The sequence below is a fragment of the Podarcis liolepis genome (genome assembly GCF_965112155.1).
Source record: "Podarcis liolepis genome assembly, chromosome: 6".
NCBI classification, from domain to species: Eukaryota; Metazoa; Chordata; class Lepidosauria; order Squamata; family Lacertidae; genus Podarcis; species Podarcis liolepis.
In genome coordinates, this window is record NC_139559.1 from 70,453,606 (window position 1) to 70,481,047 (window position 27,442).

Here is a 27,442-nt window from a genome sequence, read left to right on the forward strand (position 1 = left end):
GTCATGCTGGCCACATGACCCGGAAAAACTCTCTGCAGACAAAATGCCGGCTCCCTCAGCCAATAAAGTGAGATGAGCGCTGCAACCCCAGAGTCGTTCGTGACTGGACTTAACTGCCAGGGGTCCTTTAACTTTACGTTTACCTGCTGGGCATTGCTGCTCAACCCAACCCTCCCACAGCCTGACATGGGTGTGTGGATTGTAGCTTTTGTGTTTTGTCAAGGTATAGAGATCATAAACTTCCCTAGCTAATCTAGGTTTGAAGACCCAAAGGAATAGCAAACAATGCTAATCATTTACCCATTCTGAAGGTGTTTGACCATAAAATTCTTGCCATCTCCCTGACTGCTGGACCAGTGGAAGCACTGCAAAGTAGACCAGTCACTAGAGCAAATCTGAAAAAGAGACTAGGTTTTTTTTAAAAGGGCATTTGATTATATCGTACAATGGTACCTTGTGTTAAAGACGCTTCAGGTTACAGACTCCGCTAACCCAGAAATAGTACCTTAGGCTAAGAACTTTGCTTCAGGATGAGAACAGAAATCGTGCAGCGACAGCCCCCATTAACTAAAGTGGTGCTTCAGGTTAAAAACGGACCTCCAGAACGAATTAAGTTCTTAACCAGAGGTACCACTGTATTACCTAATAGCCAGGACCTGGTAGTGTTGGGTTTTCTCAGAAAATGCAGCTCTGCTGTGGTGGACAGTCGATGCGCAGCCTGATTCTGTGCATGGCTACTCAAAAGTTAAGTCCCACACTGAGACTTACTCCCAGGTAAGTGCACACAGGGTCGCACCTGTAGCTTTTCAAGAGGCATTTGCAACAAAAGAAAAAAGGCCAGGTGGGAGGGCCAAACCAGAAGGCTGTCAACAATTTTGAGAAAAGTGACTTGGGGACACAATAAAGCTTCTAAACAGTAAGAAATGCCACCATGTCCTGTTCTTCACCAGTCTCCTGCCTTGACTGCTACAGCCGCCTTCTTGTCACCAAAATCATTCATTTAATTATAACTTCCTGCTTGCTGTCATTTGTAGCACAAACACCTTGTTTATTATTTTCAAAGCCCTTCATTGCCTTGCCCCCAGCCTGTAATCTTCAGCCCTCCAACCTAACCCCCCCCCCCCATCTTGGTTCTTTAGAATCATAGAATTGTAGCACTACCAGCACCATAGCATGGTGGTAACAATGTTCTTTGCAGCCGATAAATCTGATCTTTAGAATTGTTTTCATATGTGAAATTATTTTAAATATGTGGAAATCATTTTATAGTTGTTTTATTGTAAGGTAAAGGTAAAGGGACCCCTGACCATTAGGTCCAGTCGTGACCAACTCTGGGGTTGCGGCGCTCTTCTCGCTTTATTGGCCGAGGGAGCAGGCATACAGCTTCTGGGTCATGTGGCCAGCATGACTAAGCCGCTTCTGGAGAACCACAGCAGCACACGGAAACGCCGTTTACCTTCCCGCTGGAGTGGTACCTATTTATCTACTTGCACTTGACATGCTTTCGAACTGCTAGGTTGGCAGGAGCAGGGACCAAGCAACGGGAGCTCACCGCCGACCTTCTGATCGGCAAGTCCTAGGCTCTGTGGTTTAACCCACAGCGCCACCCGCGTCCCTTGTTTTATTGTAGTGTTTCTTAAATTGCTTTCAGGTGTTTCATATGAAGCAATTCGTAAATGGGCTGCAGTAAATTAACCCCATCACAACTGGCTGAAGCTCTCCTGCACCCTTTCTCACACACACACAACCTCTCTCCAGGAACACCTCCATCTCTTACTTCAGATCCGCCTCGAAAACCAAACTTTCCAATAAAACCTTTGCCACAGCACTTCAATAGTCAACCCTTACTGGAATCTAACTGAACTTAAACTTCCTCTGCTTCTCTTTACCGCTACCCCAAACTTGTCAACTTGCAAATTCCTTGGGGGCAGGAATTTCTGTTGCTACTGTTAGCAGGCCCAGTTTTAGCTGAGGCTGCTACCAAACACACATAGGCACGCACACAAAACAACACACAAAAAACAAGGTTACGGCTGAAGAGCCTTGCACAGACTTTTGGGTATGGGTTTCTATATGTAGCAACATTCCCCCAGGGAAAAGATGGGGAACCTCTGGAAGAAGCCAGCTCCCATCAGTCCCAGCCATAATGGTCTGGAATTATGGAAGTTGTAGTCTAAACAACAAGGGACATGGGTGGCACTGTGGTCTAAACCACAGAGCCTAGGGCTTGCCGATCAGAAGGTCGGCGGTTCAAATCCCTGCGACAGGGTGAGCTCCTGTTGCTCAGTCCCTGCTCCTGCCAACCTAGCAGTTCGAAAGCACGCCAGTGCAAGTAGATAAATAGGTACAGCTCCAGCGCTGCTCTGGTTCTCCAGAAGCAGCTCAGTCATGCTGGCCACATGACCCAGAAGCTATACGCCGGCTCCCTCGGCCAGTAAAGCAAGATGAGCGCCGCAACCCCAGAGTCGTTCGCTACTGGACCTAATGGTCAGGGGTCCCTTTACCTTTACCTAGTCTTAACAACATCTGGAAGGCTGCCAGCTCTTCAAACCTGCTCTATGGCACACAAGACTCCTGGAGGAGCTAAAACTGCTGCCTGTATGAACCCACACCAAAGGGTCTGCGTACGACTCCTTTTGTAGTGACCCCCCAAAGCCCTGTAATACCACTCTCAGGAATAGCATGTTTCTCCAATACTTTTGAAGTGGCATCTCAGGGTCTTTAAGGGCATTTGGCTACTTCTGTTATGTTCAGATTTTTAACATAGAATCATAGAACGGTAGAGTTGGAAGGGACCCCAAGAGTCATCTAGTCCAGCCCCCTGCAATGCAGAAATCCACGACAGATGGCCATCCAACCTCTGCTTAAAAACCTCCAAGGAAGGAAAGTCTACAATCTATACACATATATGTATTATACTGCCACTCATGCTACGTTTATGCATTCTGATGGTAAAGGCCACCTGGGACAAGCCGCCCAAAAGGACGATTAAACTTGTTTAAATATAAGTAATTCTGCTCGACGTGGCATTACAGCTGCCAAGGTGCCAGGAAGATGCGCGTTCTGTCTTCCACCCTCGCTAGGGGACTATCTGCTTTAAGGCCGTTCAGTCAGGGGGCACATACCCGATCTATCAGCTTCCCTTGCGCCCATGCACGACTTTTCTCCGGGAGAGGCGAGCGCAACTTGGGATGAGGGCTGCGATTTCAGAAGAAGTTGCGTCCCGTCTGAAAGGGAGAACAACCCATGCGCAAGAGAAACTCTCCATTTTCCCGATCTCGAGAAGCAGCTGAAGTGAGAGAAGGTGAAGAAATACGAAGCGCCCGCGGGGGAGGGAACACAAAAAAACAAAACCACAAAACACAAATCCCGTCTCCATACGACGCGCCTCGTTTTGGCAATCTCCAGATCGTTGCGCGCAGCTGCAACAAAACCTGCCGCGCGTCGTTGTCTTGCGAGGGAAGCGCTGCGGACTTCCGACGTGCTTCTCCAGAAAAGGATGGCCAGAAAAAGCGATGCGGGGGCCGGCCCCGTGGGGCTGCTGGGGCTGAGCGTGGGTCTCGCCCTCCTGCAGCTCCTCGGAGGGGGGGTCACCGCCGCGACGCTGAAGGGCAGCGCTTACCAGGGGCTGCTGGTCGCCATTCACCCCTCCGTCCCCCAAGAGGCGAAAATAGTCTCCAGCCTTAAGGTAAAAGATGAAGGGAGGAGGCAACCAGTGCTGTTGCCAATGGACCCTTCGCGCATCTGGTGATGGGAAGCGGACCCCAGGGGGAAGGTCATCCAGTCCAACCCCGCAAATGCAGGCATCGCAGCTAAGTCCTGATGGCTCTGCCTGCCTACGATTGTCATTTTACCACTTTGGCATCGCGCACACCTTCCGCGTTGCGGTTATGTATCGCCACCTGGATTGCCTTTGCGCCTTGGTGCTTCAGATTTTGCCTGCCCCTGCCTCTCTTAGTTCACCAGCGGGCACGACAAAAAATATTTGCACACTTGCAACTGAAGACTCATGCGGAGTTCAGAACAGCAGGGACACGATAGAACCATCTTCAATGTGAGCACATTAAAGATGCTCCTATCGTGTCCCTGATCTTCTGAACTCCGCACGAGTCTTTAGTTGCAAGTGTGCAAATATTTTTTGTTTGCAAAACACAGCTCTAATGCTATGAAAAGGTGGCAGGTTGTTTGTGCCGATTTCGCGACTCTCAACGGTTTAATGCGTTCAGGGGGATTTTTCTATGTGAAATCCACCAGTTGCACGTCCCCCCCTCCTTAAGGAGTTGGTCACGGTGCTCGTGGTGTTCCATAGACTTCCCTTTGCGCCTTTACGCAAAATGTACTGATGCATCTGTTCTTTAAAATTTTGTTCCGTGGCTGCACGTCGAGTCATCTTTCACAAACATCTGGTGTTCCTGAACACATTTGTTCCTCTGCACCTTTTGCAAAGTATTTTTCTCATTTCCATGCTCAGCAAGAGCTATAGCTACCCCCGTATTGATCAGATCTAAAGCATTCACGGAGGAAAGTGTGGAATCCCAAGGATGCTCGCTGGGATCTGAAGGTGCACTTTGAAAGAACAAAGGTCGTTAGATCCACTGCTTGTTTGTTTGAATCCTTTCATTCAGCTGGTATTGGGGGGAGAAGTATCTTCCTTCATCTATGTAAGGTGGTGTCACTGTCAACAGCTCTTATTCTGCCTAATGCTCCTTTAACGAGTATATACACCAGGCACTACAGAACGGCCCTGTTGGCTTCCGCTGATGCTGACTTTGGGCGCATAGTTCGTAAACGGGTACTTTAGTCTCAATAAATGCAGTTGGAACCTAAGACAGAAGGCAGCCTGCCTCTCCGAAGGACGGCTGCTGCTCTGGATCAAGCATTCGAGGGGGCCTCAGTGCCGGATTTACGTATACTGTAAGCTAAACAAGCTATAGCTTAGGGCCCCCCCCATTAGGTCTGCAAATTACCATAAAGCATATATTCAGCACAAAAAACAGTGACACTTTGTTGTTGACAAAGGACAGCTGGACATATAAAGGGCCCCATTACCTTCAGTAAGGGACGCGGGTGGCGCTGTGGGTTAAACCACAGAGCCTAGGACTTGCCGATCAGAAGGTCAGCAGTTTGAATCCCCGCGACGGGGTGAGCTCCACTTGCTCGGTCCCAGCTCCTGCCAACCTAGCAGTTCGATAGCACGTCAAACTTGCAAGTAGATAAATAGGTACCGCTCCGGTGGGAAGGTAAACGGTGTTTCGGTGCACTGCTCTGGTTCGCCAGAAGCGGCTTAGTTATGCTGGCCACATGACCCGGAAGCTGTACGCCGGCTCCCTCGGCCAATAAAGCGAGATGAGCGCCACAACCCCAGAGTCGGCCATGACTGGACCTAATAGTCAGGGGTCCCTTTACCCAGTGGCGTAGCGTGGGGGGTGCAGGGGGGGCCCGGCCGCACCGGGCGCAACATCTGGGGGTTAGGGTTAGGGGGTGCAAATCCACGGGTTAGGGGGCGCAAATCCACGGGTTAGGGGGCACAAATTACTTGCCTTGCCCCGGGTGCTGACAACCCACGCTACGCCACTGCCTTTACCTTTACCTTCAGTAGCTTAGGGCCTCATCAAACCTAAATCCGGCCCTGGGGGCACTACTGACCTCCCCCCACTCCATGCTCTACCTCTGGGCAGATCTGGCTGCTGTCCTAACCCTAGTTACCCCTAGGAGTAAGCCCAGTTGAATTGACAGGGACTTACTTATGAGTTAAACATTATTAGGCTTGAAGTCTTTAAGGTCTGCAAGACTGTTTTTTTTAAAATTATATATATATTGATGCCACAGATGCTTTAGCTGAGATTCCTGCATTGCATGTGGTTGGACTAGATGACACTTGGACTAGATGGCAACTCTACAATTCTGTTGCATTCGGTGTGAGATGCTGCTGTCATGGGCATTGTGAGGTTGGGCGGAAAGAGAGGGGGAAAGAAGGCAGGGACAATGATCTTTCAAAGTCTGTTGTTTTTTATGCAAACGACATCTGCCCCTGTTGTTTCCCTCTAGGTCAAATCTTCCAGGGTAACCTTCTCCTGAAAGAGACCTATTATCTTTTATTTCATACAGCAGCATGCACACTAATGGCACTTATTTAAATAATAATTACTTGGTAAGGGTCAGCCCCCTTTACACCTGCAGCAGTAGGTGTTCCCAAACATACACTGGATACTGCAGCTCTAATATATCTTGCTAGTCTTACTGAAACATTCCCTTCCCCCATAAAGTGCCATTTCAACAACAACCTTTGTCATCTTGTCACCACGTCTTTTCCACCTCTGGCTTAACTCACAGGTTTTAACAGCATGCAAAGTATTTGTTGTTGTTTAGTCGTTTAGTCGTGTCCGACTCTTTGTGACCCCATGGACCAGAGCCCCCCAGGCACTCCTGTCTTCCACTGCCTCCCACAGTTTGGTCAAACTCATGCTGGTAGTTTTGAGAACACTGTCCAACCATCTCGTCCTCTGTCGTCCCCTTCTCCTTGTGCCCTCCATCTTTCCCAACATCAGGGTCTTTTCCAGGGAGTCTTCTCTTCTCATGGGGTGGCCAAAGTATTGGAGCCTCAGCTTCAGGATCTGTCCTTCCAGTGAACACTCAGGGCTGATTTCCTTCAGAATGGATAGGTTTAATCTTCTTGCAGTCCATGGGACTCTCAAGAGTCTCCTCCAGCACCATAATTCAAAAGCATCAATTCTTCGGCAATCACCCTTCTTTATGGTCCTATTTTAGCCAAATCTGTTGGGGATCCATTAGTGCAGTCTTGTCTTGGCTTTTTTCTCCTTCTAAGCAACATGCAGTAAATTGGGCTTGGCTTATTCACAGAGGGTGGTTTCCTAAATTTATTCAGGACCCTCGGACTTTTGCCCTGGCTTTTAGCTGCGTGGGTGGCATATAGTCAGTACACCTGCCCATTTGAAAATTCTGAAGGCGATGAACCATTTCTGCCTGTCAAGGAGCTGCCAAAAACTGAATGGTAATCTTAAATCCATATATATATATTTAATAGTAAAGAATAATGTTTGGGATCCTGATCCCCTATAGTTATGGATTTAAAATCTGAAAGTGTTCCCCCTCTTTTTTGCTGTACATCTGGACTGGATCTGGTCTCTGCTTCCAGCGGTCAGGAATTAAGGGAGTTTCTGTGGCAGACTTCACTGCAGCACACCCTGAAAATTATGAAGTTGCACCTCTTTCAGAATTTACCAGATCTTCTGGATCTGGGTGAGAAAGGTCATTGGATATACCTGCCCAGGGCTCTGCAAACTACGTGTTACTTCTCATGGCTTGTTCGCTCAGCTCCTACAACTTCCTGCTCCACTCCTCCCTCCTGGCTCCTTCCCCGATGTAACTGGTTCCAGACAGGCAGGGACTTGTAACCCTACTTACAATTTCAGGAAGTCATAGACTGTGATCCTTGGATGCTGATAAATCTATTGTCAGTGAGATGAGAAATGCAAAGTTGTTCCCCTGTGCCCATGGGAATGCCCTTCTCCTAACTGGAGAAATGGTGCTTTTATGCCAATCTCTTCCAGCATTAAAGGTAAAGGTAAAGGTACCCCTGCCCGTACGGGCCAGTCTTGACAGACTCTAGGGTTGTGCGCTCATCTCACTCTAAAGGCCGGGAGCCGGAGCCGTCCGCAGACACTTCCGGGTCACGTGGCCAGCGTGACATCGCTGCTCTGGCGAGCCTGCACCAGCGCAGCACACGGAACACCGTTTACCTTCCCGCTATAACATGGTACCTATTTATCTACTTGCACTTTTTAAGGGTGCTTTCGAACTGCTAGGTGGGCAGGAGCTGGGACTGATGACGGGACCTCACCCCGCCGCGGGGATTCGAACCGCCGACCATACGATCGGCAAGTCCTAGGCACTGTGGTTTTACCCACAGCGCCACCCGCGTCCCCTTCCAGCATTGCTGTTTAGCAACTATAGCAATCCACATAAATAAATAAATTAAATAAGATAATAATTTTATTATTTAAAATGCACCCATATGGCTGGGTTGCCCCAGCCACTCTGGGTGGCTACCAGAAAAAACACACACAATAAAACATCAAACATTAAAACTTCTCAAGACAGGGCTGCCTTCAGGTGTCTTCTAAAAGTTGTGTAGTTCTTTATCTCCTTGACATCTGAAGGGAGAGTGTTCCACAAGGAGGGCTCCACTGCCAAGAAGGCCCTCTGCTTGGTTCCCTGTAGCTTCAAATCTTGCAGTGAGGGAACCATCAGAAAGCTCTCGGAGCTGGACCTCAGAATGATGGGGGTGGAGATATACTGGGCCGAGGCCGTTTAGGGCTTTAAAGGTCAGCACCAACACTTTGAATTGTGCTCAGAAACATACTGGGAGTCAATGAAGGTCTTTCAAGACCGGTGTTATGTGGTCTCGGCAGCCGCTCCCAGTCACCAGTCTAGCTGCCACATTCTGGATTAGTTGTAGTTTCCGAGTCACCTTCAAGGCAGCCCCATGTAGAGCGCATTGCAGTAGTCCAAGCAGGAGATAACCAGAGCATGCACCACTCTGGCAAGACAGTCTGGGGGCAGGTAGGGTCTCAGCCTGTGTACCAGATGGAGCTGGTAGACAGCTGCTCTAGACACAGAATTGACCTGCACCTCCATGGACAGCTGTGAGTCCAAAATGACTCCCAGACTGTGCACCTGGGTCCTTCAGGGGCACAGTTACCCCATTCAGGACCAGGGAGTCCTCCACAACTGCCTGCCCCCCAAAACAGTACTTCTGTCTTGTCAGGATTCATTCCCAATCCATTAACCTCCATCCATCCTCCAACCGCCTCTAGACAATGTGTCAAGGAAGGGCTGCAAAGGAGTAGTTAAGAATGCAGTCCTGAACACATTTACTAAGAAGTCAACCCCATCGGATCAAGTCCTCCTTTGGAGTAAACATATGCATAGGACCACATTGTACAGAATGCTTCTAGAATTAGCAATATTTATTGTGAGGAAAACAGATTTGTGTTTCCTCAGCTCAAGAATGCGTGTAAGGCGAATCCAAATGTTTCATAATAATGGCAAGCTTGGTTTGGAAATCCCTTTGGATTTCCCTGTAGAATGGACATGCCATATCGACACTGTGGTGCTTGAACCCTTTTGTTAAGATGGTGGATTTAAGGAGTTGCCTGGAAAGGTCTAGTTTTAATGCGAGTGAACCTGCCGCAACAGAAGCCGGTTGTTTTTGCTGCTTCAGCCCATGTTTACAGTTGTGAAATTATGAAGGCAATTATAATTGCCCAGACAAGCTGTGTGCAGTGTGTGTTTCGAATCTGGCTTCACGCACGCTGCACAAAAGCTACTGCTTTGAAAGCGTTGTGAAATTGATAAAATAGTCCTTGTGTCCTGGCTCTTTGTGGTAGAATTTCTATGCAGTTTGAAGCACAACAGCTTCACCTTTAGCTATGAGGATCGAAGGAAAGGTTTGCCACTTTTCAGTTATCATAAAATGTTTTCATAAGCAGCAAAGCATTTCAGGAATGCACATATCACTACCAAGCCATTTTCTGGCATTTCTTCTGTCTCCCTCAGCCCTGCAGCTGCTTATTATGGGTTGTTTGTGTTCACTGTACACTCCTTGAACTTCCAGCTCTGGGATTTTTTTATCACCCAACGTGCACTATGTATCCTGTACTTTGTTATAAAATACCACCATTTAATGTGTTAGTTCTCAAACCAGCTTCACGGCATTTGGGGTCTTTAAACTATTCCTAACTTCAGGACCTCTTTTTCTAGAAAAATAGCACTGAATAGGACAAATTATTAATTAAAAATTTCTGGGTTAACATAATCTTCACTATTTCTCAAATCAATGTTCCTCCCCCCCCCCAAGCTTCATTCCAGTCTGACTTGCTGATTGCACAATGATTTATGAGTTTACACTTTCCTCCTTGCATGAGCTAATGATTCTCGCTAATCCACTTTCCTATCATTTCGTTCTCTTATTAGGAAATGATTACTGAAGCTTCCTTCTACTTGTTCAATGCTACACAAGGAAGGGTTCATTTTGGGAGTGTCAAAATTTTAATACCTGCAACATGGGAAAGAAACAATTACGCAAAGCCAACGCAAGAGGCGTACACAAAGGTACGTATTAAGGGCAGCATCCTGGGCCTGCTATTCCTCATTTCTTCCATCCATCTGACTCCAATTAAAATAGTTGCTGAACACAGTAAAGGTAAAAGGTAAAGATAAAGGACCCCTGGACAGTTAAGTTCAGTCAAAGGCGACTATGGGGTGCAGCGCTCATCTCGTTTCAGTACTAAATGGTAATGCCTTTGGATACTCTGTTAGTAGGGCTTTTTTAAAAATGTAAACGTTAGTTGGATCCAAAATTCCCAAGATTGTTCTGATCCTAATAGATGCTGGTTTGCTACAGGCATGCATATAAGACATGTACTTTTTTGTTTGGCTAAGCATATCCAGATATAGTATGTATAAACTTGACCTGTGCTTTAATCTGGTTTTTAGTTTATCATTGATTTTAATTTTGTTCTAAACAGTTGCATTTTTACTGTTTTTGCTGATTATCTCATTGTTTTATTCTTCTCCGTAAAGCGCTTTGAGGCTTTTTACAATCAAGTGGTATATAAGTTTTATTAATTGAATGAATAGCATACCCCGTCCTATGAATTTATTTGCTTGCATAGTGAGTGAATCTCAAAGCCACCTTATTTGTGTGTGGGGGGGGGGTACATAATGTGTAAAATCATTTCAAGATTTGCTCAGAACAAATATTGTACACTCCATTGCTAATAGAACAAAGAGCAGGTTATTTCTGATCATGTGGTAAGTACAGCTAATACAATACAGTGGTACCTTGGGTTACAGACCCTTTAGGTTACAGACGCTTCATGTTACAGACTCCGCTAACCCAGAAATAGTACCTCGGGTTAAGAACTTTGCTTCAGGATGAGAACAGAAATCGTGCTGCAGTCGCACAGCGACAGCGGGAGGCCCTATTAGCTAAAGAGGTACCTCAGGTTAAGAACAGTTTCAGGTTAAGAACAGACCTCCAGAACGAATTAAGTTCTTAACCCGAAGTACCACTGTAGTTATCTACTGCCCACACCCACAGTGCATTTGTGTGCCTCTTCATACATTCCGGGTTTTAAATGCGCTGTGTTGATGCTATCATTAATCAGGGGAGCCAACTTGGGTTATGGGTGCCCAGTGTGTGTGACGTCATGATGTCATGCACGTCCCTTGCCCTCAGAACCTGACTTCCAGTGGCACCTCTGAGGCCTCAGAGATGCTGTCCGAGGCCTTGCAAAACCTCAGAGGTTGTGGGGGCCCCTGTTGTGTGGGTGCTGAGCACCCACAACAACATTCTTGTGGGTCCCCAGGTCCCCAAAGCCCCCTATAGTTGGCGCCCCTGTCATTAATTAACAAGCAATAGGACTTACCGTATGTTGAGACTTCATTCCTCTTCACGTTTCTCTGGGAGTAAACTCCATTGAACTGACTGGGTCTATTTTTGAGTAGGCATGCATAAGATTTCACTGTCAAGTGCAATCTTCATAGTATGACTAAAAAGGGTGCTGTTTAGTACTTTTGCAGTTCAAAAACATGTTTACTGTATTCCAGTGTGTCTCTTCTGGGTGGGTGGGGGTGGAGAGTATTATGAAATCTGACTTATGACATGTAAGTAATTGTTGGACTGAACTCCTGCTTTTGTCAGTAATTAATAATAAGCGTACCTATTCAAAACCAGCTCATTAAACAAAACTTTCATTTTAGGCAGATGTCATTGTTGCTCCTCCTTATTGGAAACATGGACACGATCCATACACATTGCAATATGGAGGGTGTGGAGAAAAGGGAAAATACATACATTTCACCTCTGACTTCCTGGTAAATAATGATTCGATTGGAATCTATGGACCACACGGTAAATCCTAAACAAATAATTATTATCTTTCTTCTTTCGTTGCCTTTTGTGTTTCAAAAAAGTACAATTTTAAAATCTCACATCTGCATCATAACCAACATAGGATATCTTTAATAATTAACAGTAACGGTGTCTTCATACGTGACTCTTTTTAGTTTTTAATAAACGTTTATCACACTGTAAAGTATATATATATATATATATATATATATATATATATATATTGCATACCATATGCCAGTATGATAAATCCACCTATAGATAACATTCAGTATCAACACAAGGGAACTGGTCCTTCCAAAAAAAAACCTCACAACATTTCAAAAACAGAAATAAAGTACTGGCTGTTGAATCTTGAAACTATTTGAATTGGGACATAGAGTATCATGTTTGTGGCCCTACATATTACTTTTCAGATAATGGGGGAAAATAATTGATTAAAAGCATCTAGCGGTATTTTTTTAAAAAGGAAATTTATTAAATGGCATGCTGTGTTTGCTAGAGGAAATTTCAAATATTTTCCTAGCACCACAGCAATCGAGAGATAATACAATCTCTCGATTGCTGTGCTGCTAGGAAAATATTTGAAATTCTCCAAAATATTCTCTTGCGATAAAGGCACTGACAAAGTTGGGAAGGTGTCAGCTGCTGAAAATTGGCACAAACTGGTGCCATTGGCAGCCTTAAGACATTTGGACAGCTACATTTCGTAAGCTGCAATAGGTATCCTAACTGGGCTGGGGCTTTCACTGCAATCGATAGCCAGGAAAAATGTCATTGGGGTTCCCTGCAATGACCTACAATTTAAAGAATGACTGTTTAAGGGTCTCCAGACCAGATTTGTGTTTGGGAAGCTTGCAGATTCAGCTTTTGGGGGAGGCTCAACCAGTTAGGGCAGCCTTTCTCAACCTGTGGGTCCTCAGATGTTGTTGGACTACAACTTCCATCAGCTCGCAAGGCCAGAGCTCAGGGATGATGGGAGTTGTAGTCCAACATCATCGGGGGACCCACAGGTTGAGAACCACTGAGTTAGGGTGACAGTACAAGAACTTGAACTCTTCCTGTCTTACAGGTCAAGCACACAATCCCCTTTCCTGCAACACTACCTGCTCTGTAGCGTTTGCTGCTAAGGGACTATGTTAGATTACTATCAAATGTCACAGTGCAATTTCTGTGCTTTTATTTATACAGGCAGACTTTTCGTCCATGAGTGGGCCCACCTTCGGTGGGGGGTATTTGATGAATATGACAGTGAAAAGCCTTTCTACATATCGAGTCAAAACCAGGTGAAAGCCACCAGGTAAAATTTGTGTATGTGCAGGTGTGTTCAAACTAAACAACTCTGTATATAGTTTGCAAAAAACACCTTATCAATAATGTGCGGCATTTCAACACCTTCTATTACATGGAATCTTAAATAATATCTACAATGCCAAAATAATAATGACACGTGCCATTCAGTATCTCAGCCAAACAGTTCGAATATTCCTGAATTAAGTCCATGGGAGCGATTCTCTCTGTATATACTTGTGATGGTGCGATCCTGACAACAAGATGCCTGGATTTCAATCTCTGTTTTGTGAATCTTCTTCTGGTCGGCCCAAAAAGGAACTCTGAATTGTACATAACATGCTTATAATAACTTCATTCAATACAAGCCATAAACAATGACAAGAATTGTGGGCGTAAGACAACTCGCTTATATATAATGGCAATTCAATGCTCCACCAAATAAATCACCTCTAACTGTGCTCTTTTTTGTAAAGGCTGATGCAGCCGCAGCCACAGGTGTGCTTTTTTCAGAATAAAAATTACCTGCTTTGTGTTTCTTTAAAGGTTTTAAATGTTTGTTTTCTTTTGCACTCACACTCCCTTGGGGAGCACAATATGTTGTTGAGAGCCAGTGTGGTGTAGTGGTTAAGAGTGGTAGTCTCGTAATCTGGGGAACCGGGTTTGCGTCCCCGCTCCTCCACATGCAGCTGCTGGGTGACCTTGGGCTAGTCACACTTCTCTGAAGTCTCTCAGCCCCACTCACCTCACAGAGTGTTTGTTGTGGGGGAGGAAGGGAAAGGAGAATGTTAGCCGCTTTGAGACTCCTTAAAGGGAGTGAAAGGCGGGATAGCAAATCCAAACTACTACTCCTCCTCCTCCTCCTCCTCTTCTTCTTCTTCTTCTTCTTCTTCTTCTTCTTCTTCTTCTTCTTCTTCTTCTTCTTGTTCATGTCCTGATTGCCTTGTGCCTATTCCTAGGTGTTCTTCTGACCTAACGGGAATTTATGTCTGCGAGAAAGAATCCTGCACTGAAGGCACCTGTGTCATTGATCAGGCAACAGGACTCTTAAAAGAAGGGTGCACTTTTATACACGACAAGGAGCAAAATGCATCATCTTCCATAATGTACATGCAAAGCTTATCTTCTGTAAGTACAGTTCAAGAGAGATCGTACATGACGTTTCCTGTACTACAGGGATGGGGAAACTGTGGCTGAACTGCATCTCCCACATCTCTGACCATTGGGCATGCTGGTTGGGGCTGGCTGGAGTCCAGCAGCCTCTGAAGGATCAGTGGCTGAAGGTTGCATATGGAAAAGGGGGCTTATATCTTCCCAGGTGTTTAGGTGATGTTCTTAAACGTATTGCTCATAAAGCCACTTCCCCACTAAGAAGGAGGTGGGGTTGCAGGCTTCACGGTCCCTCCACGCATGCGGCAGCCCCGCGTGATTGGGGGGAATTCTCAGCTGCATCACCCCCTGGCCAGCCAATCGGCTGGCTTGGGAGTGGGGCCTGCCCTATAAAGGCAGGACATGGCCGGGGATCTCCCTCTTTGCCGCCCGCCAGCTTTTCCTGCTTTTCCCCCACCGTCCCGCCCTATAAGTTTTTCTTTCTGACCTTGCTATGGACCTTGGTTGGTCGCCGTTGAGGGGCCTGATAGGAATTTTTCCACTTGGCAAATTGGCACCAGCCCAGTGGCGTAGCGTGGGGGGTGCAGGGGGGGCCGGCCGCACCAGCCGCAACATCTGGTGGTTAGGGTTAGGGGGTGCAAATCCACTGGTTAGGGGGCGCAAATCCACAGGTTAGGGGGCGCAAATTACTTGCCTTGCCCCAGGTGCTGACAACCTACGCTACGCCACTGCACCAGCCGCTTGGTTTTTGCCTACCTCATAGCAAATCGTCACAATTTCCTGGGTATTCTGGGTAATCTGTTTTTGTCATTCGCAATTGTTCATTTCCAGAAGAAGAAGAAGGGATGGAAACAGCACTCTTGGAGAGCTGGGAGCCTTTCTCTCTAAGCCCTTGTGTGTGTGTGTGATTTCTGTGGTTACTAATGGAGATGTGTTCTGCAAGTGTTTCACACAATCATAGAATTGTAGAGATGGAAGGGACCCAAGGGTCATCTAGTCCAACGCCCTGTGATGCTTGTGATCCTTGATCATCTTGGGTGCCCTCCTCTGTACACGTTCCAGCTTGTCAATATCCATCTTAAATTGTGGTGCCCAGAACTGTCTTGCTGTTTTCTGTTTTCAGGTGTTTGAATTCTGTGACTCAAGCAACCATAATGCTGAAGCTCTCAATGCCCAGAACAGGATGTGCAGTTACAAGAGCACATGGGATGTCATCATGAGCTCTGATGACTTTAAATCTGATATTCCTCTGACCAGCAACAACAGTCCTTTGCCCCCAACCTTCTCACTTTTACAAGCAACAGGCAGAGTGATCTGTTTAGTCTTGGATTTTTCCAGCAGCATGGATGAGGTAAAGCCTTACTCTTTGAGGCAAAAATGGACACCTGCTCTGAAATTGACATTCCTTTGCTTTTGTTTTCAAAAATGCTATCAATTATAGAGTTTATTAAAGATCACCAACATCAGGTAAGTGCCAGAGAATAAAATATCAGTTTTTATTAGTTTTATATCAGGTTTTTTCTGTATTACAAAACAAACATAAACAGGGAAAGGCACATCTATCATCTCTACTTTCAATTCATGGTCTTTTTCATAGTTCATTTACGTTTTGTGAAATACATTTTTGTCACAGATATCTTGTGGTTGTGGAGAGATATGGGGCTATTATTCTTCCATTTTATCCTAATCTCTCGATTTATCAAGAAGAAGAATACACTTTTAATGATACCTCTTTCTCCACCCCCCCCCCAAGACAGTCTTCTGTTTGGAGAACCACATGCAAATTTTCTGGTTGTAGGAGAATTCTTGAACAGGCAGTATACCTTGCCTGATATTGTTTCCATGAAAACATGTTGCATTATTATTTGTGGACGAGTGAATAACAGGTGATATTTTACCTCCTACAGAACAATCGAATCATTCGGATGCGTCAGGCAGTAGAAGTGTATCTACTGCAAATTGTGGAAGAGAACTCCTATATTGGGGTTGTCACATTCAGTGAAGGAGGAGAAGTAAAATCTCAGATCCGGCAAGTAACGAGTGCTGATATACGGAAGCAGCTTGCTTCCGACTTGCCAGTTGCTTCATACGGCGACAGAGCAAATGTTTGCACGGGTGTACAGCTGGCGCTGCAGGCGAGTCCTATTTATTATTGCCTCTCTTGCCGCATTTTGGCTCATAGGAACATTTTTGGTCTTTGATGCAGGAACTGGAACTATTCTTGCGGGGCAATTGTGTAGTCACCCAGTGTTTGTGAACAGAACTTCCAAATGCAATTGAAAAGAAAAGAATTTGGAAAGGTCTTCTATCTAGCTAACAAGAGACAGCAAATCGGTATACAGAAGGAAAAATAGAAAACTTAAAATGGAATAAAAATAAACCGAAATGAGCCCCACGTTAAGTGTTCAGACTCATAATCCTTGTTTAGGTTGCAGTCTTTTATGCACGGAACTTAATAAGATGCACCTGGTCTTCATAGGACTTAATTTCTGGGTTGACATGCACTTCCATAAAAGCTCAGCAAGGGAGTAGACAGCATGCAAAATTGCAACAAAATAAACAAGAACATAGAAGATCTTGCTGGGTCAGGCCAGTGACTCATTTAATCCTGCATTCTGTTCTCACAGATGCCTGTGGGAAGCTTACACACAGGACTTGAGCAATAACAGCACAATAAAACCACCCACACAAAAAACACACAACAACATATGTTGATGAGGGTGAAGTTCTGTACCTACGATAATAAGCATCTGCTGTGTCAGAAGTAGGCTGACTTTAGGCTCGAAGATTTCCTCCCCTAAAAACTTGAGGTCTGGCACCCAGAGCCAGGGCAAAACAGTGGCTTGAGTCAATTGTGTCCTGTTGTTAAATACCGTATTTTTCGCTCCATAAGACGCACCTAGTTTTTGGAGGAGGAAAACAAGGGGGGGAAAATATTCTGAATCTCAGAAGCCAGAACAACAATAGGGATTGCTGCGCAGTGAAAGCAGTGATCCCTCTTGCTGTTCTGGCTTCTGGGATAGCTGCGCAGCCTGCATTCGCTCCATAAGACGCACACACATTTCCCCTTAATTTTTAGGAGGGAAAAAGTGAGTCTTATGGAGCAAAAAATACGGTAAGTCTTATTTTGCAGATTAGGAATACTAAGACTGAGATAAATAAGTGATGAGCATAAGGCTAGACATGGCAGATATTATTTATTTATTTATTTATTTGTTTGTTTGTTTCATAGTTATTTTTTAGATTTGCTTCCTCCCTTGCTCCCATTGCTGATGTCCTCAGCATTTATAAAACATAACAATTCCACAAAACCCTTACTATTTAACAATTAAAACCATCAAAGAAATGGGTGCTTTTCATTGCCTTATTTTTCTCAAAAGTTGTCAGTATACAAATCTTTGGAAATACATGACTTTAGTCCTGTGGATAGGAATCACAGCAATATAGTGAAGTATTAAGGAGTCTCTTAACTTGTGACATTTTCTTTGCCGGGATAATTTACCGAGTGTCCTTCATATTAGTGGTTAATTATTTGCTTCCAGGTAATTAAAAAGCATGATGAAAGTGTTTCTGGTTCTGAAATCATCTTATTGACCAGTGGAGACGACAGTTCACTTAGCAAGTGTTTCTCTGATGTCATTGACGCTGGCTTAATCGTTCATACCATCGCTCTGGGGCAGTCTGCATCCCAAGAACTGGAACAACTGGGCAAAATGACAGGTAAGACTGTCTGTTTTAGCAATAGCAAACACCCTTTGTGGTTGTTGCTCATTAAACAAAAAAGAATATTTCAAAGGAACATTCTGTGTGAGCCAAAGTCTGGACAGCTCCATTAATCTCTGAAATAATAACCTAGTCAAATGAAGTTAATTTTTTATTCAACTTTTAAGATTTCTCCTTGTACTCTCTTTTTCAGGGGGGCTGAGTTTTTTTGTCACTGATAAACAAGATTCAAATAGCCTAATAGACGTCTTCAGTGCCATTGTAGCAAGTGATGGAGATACCAGCCACCAGCCTGTCCAGGTCTGTTCATGTAGATACTGTATATCTTGCTGTTTTACATAATAAGGCAAATACATTTTAATAGGAGGCATGGAGAAAGCAGTTCTGGAGCCAACGCATTCATAATCTGTTATTTTAGAACATTATTTTAGTTTGATATTTTAGTTAGATTAGGAGTCTCATGCTCTACTGATGGAGCTATCCCTCAGGTATGCATGCAGTCAGTTGCACTGTGAGCTTAATTTCCTCAGGCTGTAAAGTTTGAATGGCATTGTGGCATTACAAGCAATTGATCGCTCGTTCAGCTCTCAGTTTTGCCTCTGTCTATGTTTCAGGTGGGATATGTATCTTTTTTGGGGGTGTGTGTGGATGAATTAAAGCAGTATACATACAATTTATTCATTTATCTATTCATCACCACATTAAAAAAATAAAGTAACAGCACCCAGAACAAAAAACCCCTTTTTTTGAAAATCGAGGGAGGAAGAAGTTTCTTTGCGATAATCATCATTCCCAGGCCCACCAATCCAAAGGTACCTTCTACTTGAAGCATAAAAGACTACTTTAAGCATAGAAAACACAATGAAAGCATTCCAGAGTCACACCCACTGCTCTAAAAGGGTTACACCTCCCTTTCCTCTCAGTTCACTAATTTCCCATCCCACTGTCCTGACCAGCTCCTTTCCCAGAACCAGATATTCGTGTTTTTTTAAAAACCAAACAAACTGTGGTGACATGTTTAATTTGGCCCTTTGTCATTCCTGTCCGGAATGTGCAAATCTTACAACTTACCTTAATAGCTCAATTTACTTAGTTATCAACTTAATTATGTACATACTTGCTCTGCTTGTTGATGCAGCACATGGCAAGTTATAAAAGGGCCTATAGGTAGCTAAAGAAGGTAGTAGGTAAGGACCCCTGGGCAGTGAAGCCCAGTCAAACTTGGCTATGGGGTTGCGGCGCTCATCTTGCTTCAGGCCGAGATGATAGACAGCTTTTCTGGATCATGGGGCCAGCATGGCTAAACCGCTTCTGGTGCAACAGAACACTGTGATGGAAACCAGAGCTCACAAAAACGCTATTTACCTATCTACTCACACTGGCGTGCTTTTGAACTGCTAGGTTGGCAGGAGCTGGGACAGAGCAACAAGAACTCACCCCGTTGTGTGGATTCGAACCACCAACCTTCTGATCAGCAAGCCCAAGAGGCTCAGTGGTTTAGACCACAGCACCACCCACATCCCTATAAAAGGAACCACAGAGCCTAGGACTTGCCGATCAGAAGGTCGGCTGTTCGAATCCCCGTGATGGGGTGAGCCTCCATTGCTTGGTCCCAGCCAACCTAGCAGTTTGAAAGTACATCAAAGTGCAAGTAGATAAATAGGTACTGCTCTGGCAGGAAGGTAAATGGTGTTTCCGTGCACTGCTCTGGTTCGCCAGAAGCGGCTTAGTCATGCTGGCCACATGACCCGGAAGCTGTATGCCGGCTCCCTCGGCCAATAAAGCGAGATGAGCGCCGCAACCCCAGAGTCGTCCATGACTGGACCTAATGGTCAGGGGTCCCTTTACCTTTAAGCACAGGGAAGAATAACAATCAAGGCTATAATCCTGAACACAAGTATGAATCTTCCATTCTGCTGAAATCCATGAATTGCAGCCTAAGGGTTGAAGTGCTGTTTTGTGATGTGTGCTGTCTTCTTTTGGGGATGGGCTGGGGGGCTGGGGAGGTAGAATCCAGAAGGAACTTAACTGCTTACTCGCTCTGCAATTGCCATAGTACTCATTTGCCAGAGTGAGCAAAGAAAGTATTTTTGGAACATGGCTGTGGCTGAAAAGGTGTGGATTTCGTTTCGGGGGATTTCTGTGCCCCTATCTGGCTTTGTTAATTTGTTTTAATTGCTTGTCACCCGTAGTGTTTTTAAATGCGATAAAGGATCATTACGATGTCAATGTGTGCCAAATGGAATATTTCAACTGGGGCTTATTTTAAATTGCTACATGACAAAAGAGGATATGTTAAGCAGGCATGGCCAGTCTTGGCCCTCCAGATGTTTTGGGACTACAACTCCCATCATCCCTAGCTAACAGGACCAGTGGTCAGGGATGATGGGAATTGTGGTCCCAAAACATCTGGAGGGCCAAGTTTGGCCATGCCTGTGTCAAAGCAGATGGGAAGTTATCATTATTCTGGTTTTGTACAGATTGAAAGCACGGCTGAAAGAGTGAAGGGCAATGGTCAGATTGAAAGGTCGATGATTATTGACAGCACAGTAGGAAACGACACATTTTTCGTAGTGACGTGGCTGGCAAAGGAACCCAATATCGTTCTTCGTGGCCCTAGAGGAAAATACTTTACAAATGGGAAATTTGATGTCAATCCACTTTTCCGCACAGCTCGCCTGCAGATTCCGGGGATTGCTGAGGTAACAGTGAATTGTCCTTCAGTTGTTTCTATCGGGGACTTGCCTTTGGATGGAAAAATAATACAAATCAATCTGGCTAACCTGATTCATAAATACACACTCACACCCTGCTCACACATGAAAACAATTCTCACCACAGCCAACCAAAGACAACCAACCACACCTTAAGCCACACCCAACTTCTCTCACCACCAAGGAAATACGTCAGGTGAATAGGAAGAGAACCCACACAAGTAACGCTGACACAATCCCTCACACACACTAAGTAGAATAATAGAAGCATAACCACTCCACCCCACCACACCCCACTTGCCACACCCCCTTCAACTCCCTTTTCCTCTTTTCCTTTCCCCCCTTCTTCTTTCTAATTGTTTAAACCAATTCGTGAACCAAGAAAGTACATCTTGACCACTAATAATGAAACATCTGTTCTAGATATTTCCTCACATTTATTATGCTATTTTTGTGATATACAAGTGGCATGAGAAAACTTGGTGTACTTATTTCTACAGCGTTATTCTTGTTTATAAAACCCAATAAAAAAAATCTATTTAGGCTGAACGCTTTTGAGCATATAAATTTGTTTTTCAGGCTGGGGATTGGACATACTTACTCACTAACTCTCATGGGCTCCCTGAAGTCCTCACAATGACCATGACCTCGCGAGCCGTAAAGTCTGACGTGTCCACCATCACCGTGAGAACCCACACAAATAAAGATACAAACGCCTACCCAAGTCCAATGATTGTGTATGCACAGGTTAATCAAGGCTTCTCTCCCATTCTTGGTGCAAATGTGACTGCCATTATTGAGCCAGAGAGTGGAGATCCAATTATCTTGGACCTTTTTGACAATGGTGCAGGTAACATATGTTTTTATAAGTTTATTTTTTTAGCTGATGAATGGATCACTCTGCTTCAAGTCAGATTCCTGTCCTGTTTGCACATCAATTTTAAAAAAAAATCCAGAGAAAAAATGTGCGTTTAAGTTGGAAAATGTGTATTTTATTGCCAAAGAAATTTACTTTATCCTAAAACACATATTTTAAACACATTGGGGTAAGGTTTTTGATTGAGAATTACATAGAAAAATTTGGAGAAGGGCAAAATATGAATGACAGTTATAATCCAATTTGTCCAGAAGGTATAAAGGGAAAATCAACTGTATATGAGTTGAATGGCAATGGAATACAATGGGGTATGAAGTGAGAAGTGTGTCCCATAAGGCTTGCCGTCAAGTAAATATGTATAGAATTGCAGGCTTAGTGGTACATTTCACCATTACTTAAACAATATTATATTTTAGGGAATTTTTTGTGGGGTGGCAGAAACTGGCTGATTCAAGCACAGACTAAGAGGATTTTTCCAAAGCAGATTAAACACTTTTTTGTGTTTGTACTCCCTCGCTGCTGCAGGTGCAGATACGATAAAAAACGATGGTGTGTATTCTAAACACCTCTTTTCTTTCGCGAGAAACGGAAGATATAGCTTGAAAGTCCACGTCCAGAGGGACAACCAGACAATTAGCCCATACCCTGCAACGCTCTGGAGCCCTGCAATGTATATTCCTGGTTACATAACAAATGGTAAGGCTTTGGGATGTCAGTCGTCAAGCCGTGCTCTCGTGCACTTGTTTACCTCCATGGACTTGAACAGAAGGTGTTCTTAGTGTATTACAGCAAGAAGAAGCACTACTTTGCACAAGCACCGCTATGGAAATATTTAGGGAGACAACTATGTCATGGCCATAGGCTAGCTCTTTGAATTCTCCTCATAATCATGTGGAAAACTCTCACCAGGCTGTATTGGCTGTACCTCATGGGAAGCTGAATCTAGTTTTAAAAAAACTTGTCGACACGCAGATCCAAGCAGTTTACATGAATGGTTCATTGGGATGAAATATTTCTAGATGCATACATCCTAGAAACATTCAGCCTCCATAGTGTGTTTTGTAGCTTCATTGTGCTGAGCTCTCCTTTCTGCCCAACCCAGTTATCCTCTCTGAAGGATGCTGAAGCCTGTTAAGGTCTCAGATAGGATATTTTTCTTTCCTTCCACTTCTTTCCCCCCCATTTGGCACCCTCAGCATTCTGTGGCCAAATTGCCCTCATCATTCTGTAGAGGTCATTAGGCATAGGTCCTTCTTTCAAGACTTAGGTTTCTAGCAGCTTTTAAAATAAAAATTGAAATTGCAAGCACATATATTGCTACATGAAGGGACGCGGGTGGCGCTGTGGGTTAAACCACAGAGCCTAGGACTTGCTGATCAGAAGGTTGGTGGTTTGAATTCCAGCGACGGGGTGAGCTCCCGTTGCTCGTTCCCTGCGCCTGCCAACCTAGCAATTTGAAAGCACGTCAAAGTGCAAGTAGATAAATAGGTACCGCTCCGGCGGGAAGGTAAACGGCATTTCCGTGCTCTGCTCTGGTTCACCAGAAGCGGCTTAGTCATGCTGGCCACATGACCCGGAAGCTGTATGCCAGCTCCCTCAGCTAGTAAAGTGAGATGAGCACTGCAACCCCAGAGTCGGTCACGACTGGACCTAATGGTCAGGGGTCCCTTTACCTTTTATATTGTTACATACTTGGTGAGTCTCCATAATATGAAGAAGCCCATACCTTCTGTGTTGGGGTAGCCCCATTTGCTTCTAAGCGGATAGGCATCGGAAGAACCAAACTCAGTATTAGAAGGAATGGAGATGATTATTGCTGCTATTAGCTAGCAAGGGCTTTCCAGGGATAGAGCCACGGGCATCACAATGGCTAACCTGGCTGGGGCAGGGTAGCAGCAAGGTCAGGATTGTGTGGTTACATCAGAGGGACCATCAGTGGCCCTCTGAACCAATCCAGCACTCCCCTCTATTGCAGCCGCGAGGTCTCTGCCTCACTCCAGCCCTGCAGCAGCAAAACCAGTGCTCTAACCCACCATGTACCATGTTACTGGGCATCCCCAAAGCTGTTACCATAGACGGAACCTGGGTGTTTCTTTATGGAAAACACGGGTACTACCAATGAGATAGGGACCTATTACTGTCAGGTTGTTTATTTCCTTTTTGGCCTACTTGTCCCAAAGTCCATTAGTCGCTAGTTCATTGGAAGCATGCTCAGCTGGTCTTTAGCTCTCTTTTGTGTATTTGTTTATGTTGGTGTGGCATAGGTACAATCCAGATGAATGCACCGAGGCCATTGATGAATAGTGAAGATACACACATCAGCTCTGGGGGCTTCAGCAGAATAGCTGCTGGGAGTGCTTTCACCATATCTGGAGTTCCCACTGGCCCCTATAAGGATGTGTTCCCACCATGCAAAATTACTGATTTGGATGCCAGAACAGAAGAGGACAAAATTGTTTTAACCTGGACAGCTCCAGGGGATGACTTTGACCAGGGACAAGGTAGGTTCAGTGTTTCTTATTTTCTTTGCTAATGAAAACTGTTTAAAAGTAGGGTGTTTTTAAAAAACCAACAACCCCCAAAAACAACCACCAGTGTTTCCCAAACTTGGGTCTCCAGCTGTTTTTGGACTACAACTCCCATCACCCATAGCTAGCAAGACCAGTGGTCAGGGATGATGGGAACTGTTGTTCTGAACACAGCTGGAGACCCAAGTTTGGGAAACCCTGTTTTAAACTACATTGATAAAATCTGCAAGCAAATCCATATTGGATGTGCACTGAGCTTTGGATATATATACCTTTGAGACCCATAAATATAAGTAAAACAGAATTCCAATTCAAAACGACCCTCTGCACATCTCTGCTGTAACTTGGACTCTGGAAATCCTATTTGTAGAGGGAAACCAGAAACCAAACAATTCCTTCCTTGTTTGTTCCTTCTTAAATATCATCATAGCAAGTATTGGCGGTGATCCTCTCTTAGTTAAACCTACTCTTTACTGCAGTAGTTTTGCCCCAGTAGTCTCAGTTTGTGGATCAGTTGCTCTGCATGCTTTTATACATATAGTCCGGCCCCCTGCAATGCAGGAATATGCAACTGTTCCATGCGGTGATCTAACCTGCAACCTTGACATTATCAGCACCATGCTCCAACCAACTGAGCTATCCAGATAGGAATGCCTTGCTGATGTAGCCAGAATGGCTCTATCTGTGTACAAGAAGGGAGATATCAACAGGCTTGAGAAAACCCCAATATTTGCAGATTATTATTATTATTATTTTAAAAAAAATTGGGGGGAAACCCTAAAACAAACTTTTAAGGACTGGGTATGCCGACAGTTTGTGGGGGCTCCAGAGTGAAGGAGGGTAGCAGCACATTGCACAGTATAATGTTTTGTTGCAGGGCCCACTTGCCCGCATGTTAATTCAGACGCAAATTTGTATCTGCCTCTGAGTGCTGACAATGGTAAAAATGCCCTTGGTGTCCTATTGTGTCCTTAGACTGAAACTATGGCTTTTTGCTAATTATATCCTGTTTGGTAGTATTGTCTGCTTATTTTGGTTGGCTGAGGCTGCAATTCTGTGGGAACTTTCTTATAAATAGGCAATAGCTTGGGGTGAAAAGTGTTGAATCCTGTTACTTCCAGGCAACTGCAGGAAAAAACCAACACTTTATAGCCTTTTGTTATCTTGGTTTTTTTTTCCCCAGCTGCAAGATACGAAGTGAGAATAAGCCAAAGTTCTCTGGAACTGAGGGAAGAATTTGAAAATGCTGTACCCATAAATACCTCCAGCTTGGCACCTCAGCCTGCAGGTTCCAAGGAAATGTTTGTGTTTAAACCAGAAGCCTCGGCAAACGTCACCCTAATTTACATGGGCATCCGCACAGTGGATAAGTCTTTCTTGTACTCTGACCTCTCCAACATAGCTCAAGCACTTATTATTCCTGGGAAGGCTACTCACATCGCTCCTGCCAAGTACGGTGCCTTAGCAGTCGTTCTGACAACATGTGGGCTGCTGTTATTGGTTGCTTCTTGCCTTATTGTAAGCACCATTCTATGGACTTCGAAGAAAAAGAAAAAAGTAGCAATTGATGAAGCCATACTATCACATTCAGATTCAGCATTGGCAGTTTAGGCGTTTTCTTCTTTTGAAGTTTAGTCGTTGTTTAGTCGTGTCCGATTCTTCGTGACTCCATGGACCAGAGCACGCCAAGCACTCCTGTCTTCCACTGCCTCCCGCAGTTTGGTCAAACTCATGTTCGTAGCTTTGAGAATACTGTCCAACCATCTCGTCCTCTGTCGTCCCCTTCTCCTTGTGCCCTCAATCTTTCCCAACATCAGGGTCTTTTCCAGGGAGTCTTCTCTTCTCATGAGGTGGCCAAAGCATTGAAGCCTCAGCTTAAGGATTTGTTCTTCCAGTGAGCACTCAGGGCTGATTTCCTTAAGAATGGAGAGGTTTGATCTTCTTGCAGTCCATGGGACTCTCAAGAGTCTCCTCCAGCACCATAATTCAAAAGCATCAATTCTTCAGCAGTCAGCCTTCTTTATGGTCCAGCTCTCACTTCCATATATCACTCCTGGGAAAACCATAGCTTTAACTATACAAATATAACATAACCAGGAAAGAGATCTTGGGATTATGGTGGGTAGCTCGATGAAAACGTTGACCCAGTGTGTGGCAGCAGTGGGGGAAAAGGAGAAATCTATGTTTAGTGATAATTAGGGACCGAAATGAGTGCTCACGCCTGCCTTTGTGGGCGCCCTTTGCGGGACCGCATGCAGCACCTCGGGCCACGTGGGACCCACCAGCTGGTTGGGCTGGCCTGCCTCCCTGTGTTAGTCATTGGAGGTTCCTGCCAAACCTCAGCCAATCAGTTCCACAGGGAGGTGGAGCCAGTTGCTTAAATAGGAGGCAGAGCCAGCAGCAACCATGCGGTTGGCTCCAGAGCTTCAGGGTCCCCTCTTAAAGGGGTTTGTAAAATGGGAGTGACTGGCCATACACTGAAAGGTTGTCAATGAACTCCCCTGCGTTGCAGGGATATGGGGTGGTCTGCCTGCGTACACAAGCATCTTGCTGTACACCCTCCCATGTCCCATTCACCCCAGGAGGAGTCCCAGTTCCTCTGGCTGGGGGGCTGGGAGGGATACACACCCAATGCCTAAGCCAATGTCTTCCTGCATCTGAAAGGTTTAATAAAGTTGTGGCCAATTTTTAATTCCATAAAAACGTTGTCACAAGTCATTATTCCTTCTGGTGGTCTCTTGGGGCTGGGGGGGGGGTCTTCGCCTGGGCACGCAAATAAAATCGTTGATATGATATTTATAGAAATTTGTGATGTGAACACACTTGGAATACGGTACACCATTCCGGATGACAAAAAGTAAACGTTAGAGTTGGGAAAGGTTTGGAAAAAGGCAAGCCAAATGAAGCTGGATCAACTCTCCTATGAGGAAAGGTTTAAATATTTTGCATCTTCACTCAGGAGACAGGGCAGCTTGCTGCTGAATAACTGGGGGACATGAGCAGGACAGTGCTGCTGTGCTCATTTTCTGCTTGTCATCTTCCCATCGGCATCTGGTTGGCCATTGTGAGAAAAGAATGCAGAATTATATAGGCCTTTGGTCTGATCCAGCCAATCTATTTTTGCTTTCTTTTACATCCATTTCTTAACTATGGAGGAAGAAGGGAAATATATGTACCCTTTTACTGTCTTGTAGAACCAGAACGTGGAACCCCCCCCCCAAAAAAAAATTAACTCAGCGAAGCTGATGAAGGTTTGTAATTT

General features: G+C 44.9%; 2 protein-coding genes across 2 annotated transcripts in view; one reads left to right on the forward strand and one right to left on the reverse strand.

The window, feature by feature from the left end:
* The window catches only part of ODF2L (outer dense fiber of sperm tails 2 like), a 41,301-nt gene extending 38,040 nt beyond the window's left edge, over positions 1 to 3,261 (reverse strand). The window contains exon 1 of the mRNA XM_083511083.1: positions 3,126 to 3,261. The gene's annotated coding sequence lies outside the window, so the exon portion shown is untranslated. The remainder of the gene's footprint in view (positions 1 to 3,125) is intronic.
* Positions 3,262 to 3,357: 96 nt separating this feature from the next.
* Positions 3,358 to 26,883, forward strand: LOC310710252 (calcium-activated chloride channel regulator 2-like). Its single transcript, XM_083511026.1, has 14 exons — positions 3,358 to 3,688; positions 9,997 to 10,134; positions 11,788 to 11,938; positions 13,130 to 13,238; positions 14,188 to 14,356; positions 15,462 to 15,689; positions 16,246 to 16,473; positions 17,881 to 18,058; positions 18,255 to 18,361; positions 20,542 to 20,763; positions 21,355 to 21,625; positions 22,178 to 22,348; positions 23,917 to 24,153; positions 25,364 to 26,883. The coding sequence occupies exons 1-14, from the start codon at positions 3,500 to 3,502 to the stop codon at positions 25,789 to 25,791; spliced, it is 2,826 nt and encodes a 941-aa protein (XP_083367152.1). The 5' UTR covers positions 3,358 to 3,499; the 3' UTR covers positions 25,792 to 26,883.
* The last annotated feature ends 559 nt before the right edge of the window (positions 26,884 to 27,442 follow it).

Bases quoted from the DNA above. Each gene is read 5' to 3' on its own strand.
- LOC310710252 (XM_083511026.1), top strand. From the start codon at position 3,500: ATGGCCAGAAAAAGCGATGCGGGGGCCGGCCCCGTGGGGCTGCTGGGG. The intron at 16,474-17,880 runs GCGAGTCCTATT...ATTTGCTTCCAG, and splicing joins GTGTACAGCTGGCGCTGCAG to GTAATTAAAAAGCATGATGA. The intron at 18,059-18,254 runs GTAAGACTGTCT...TCTCTTTTTCAG, and splicing joins ACAACTGGGCAAAATGACAG to GGGGGCTGAGTTTTTTTGTC.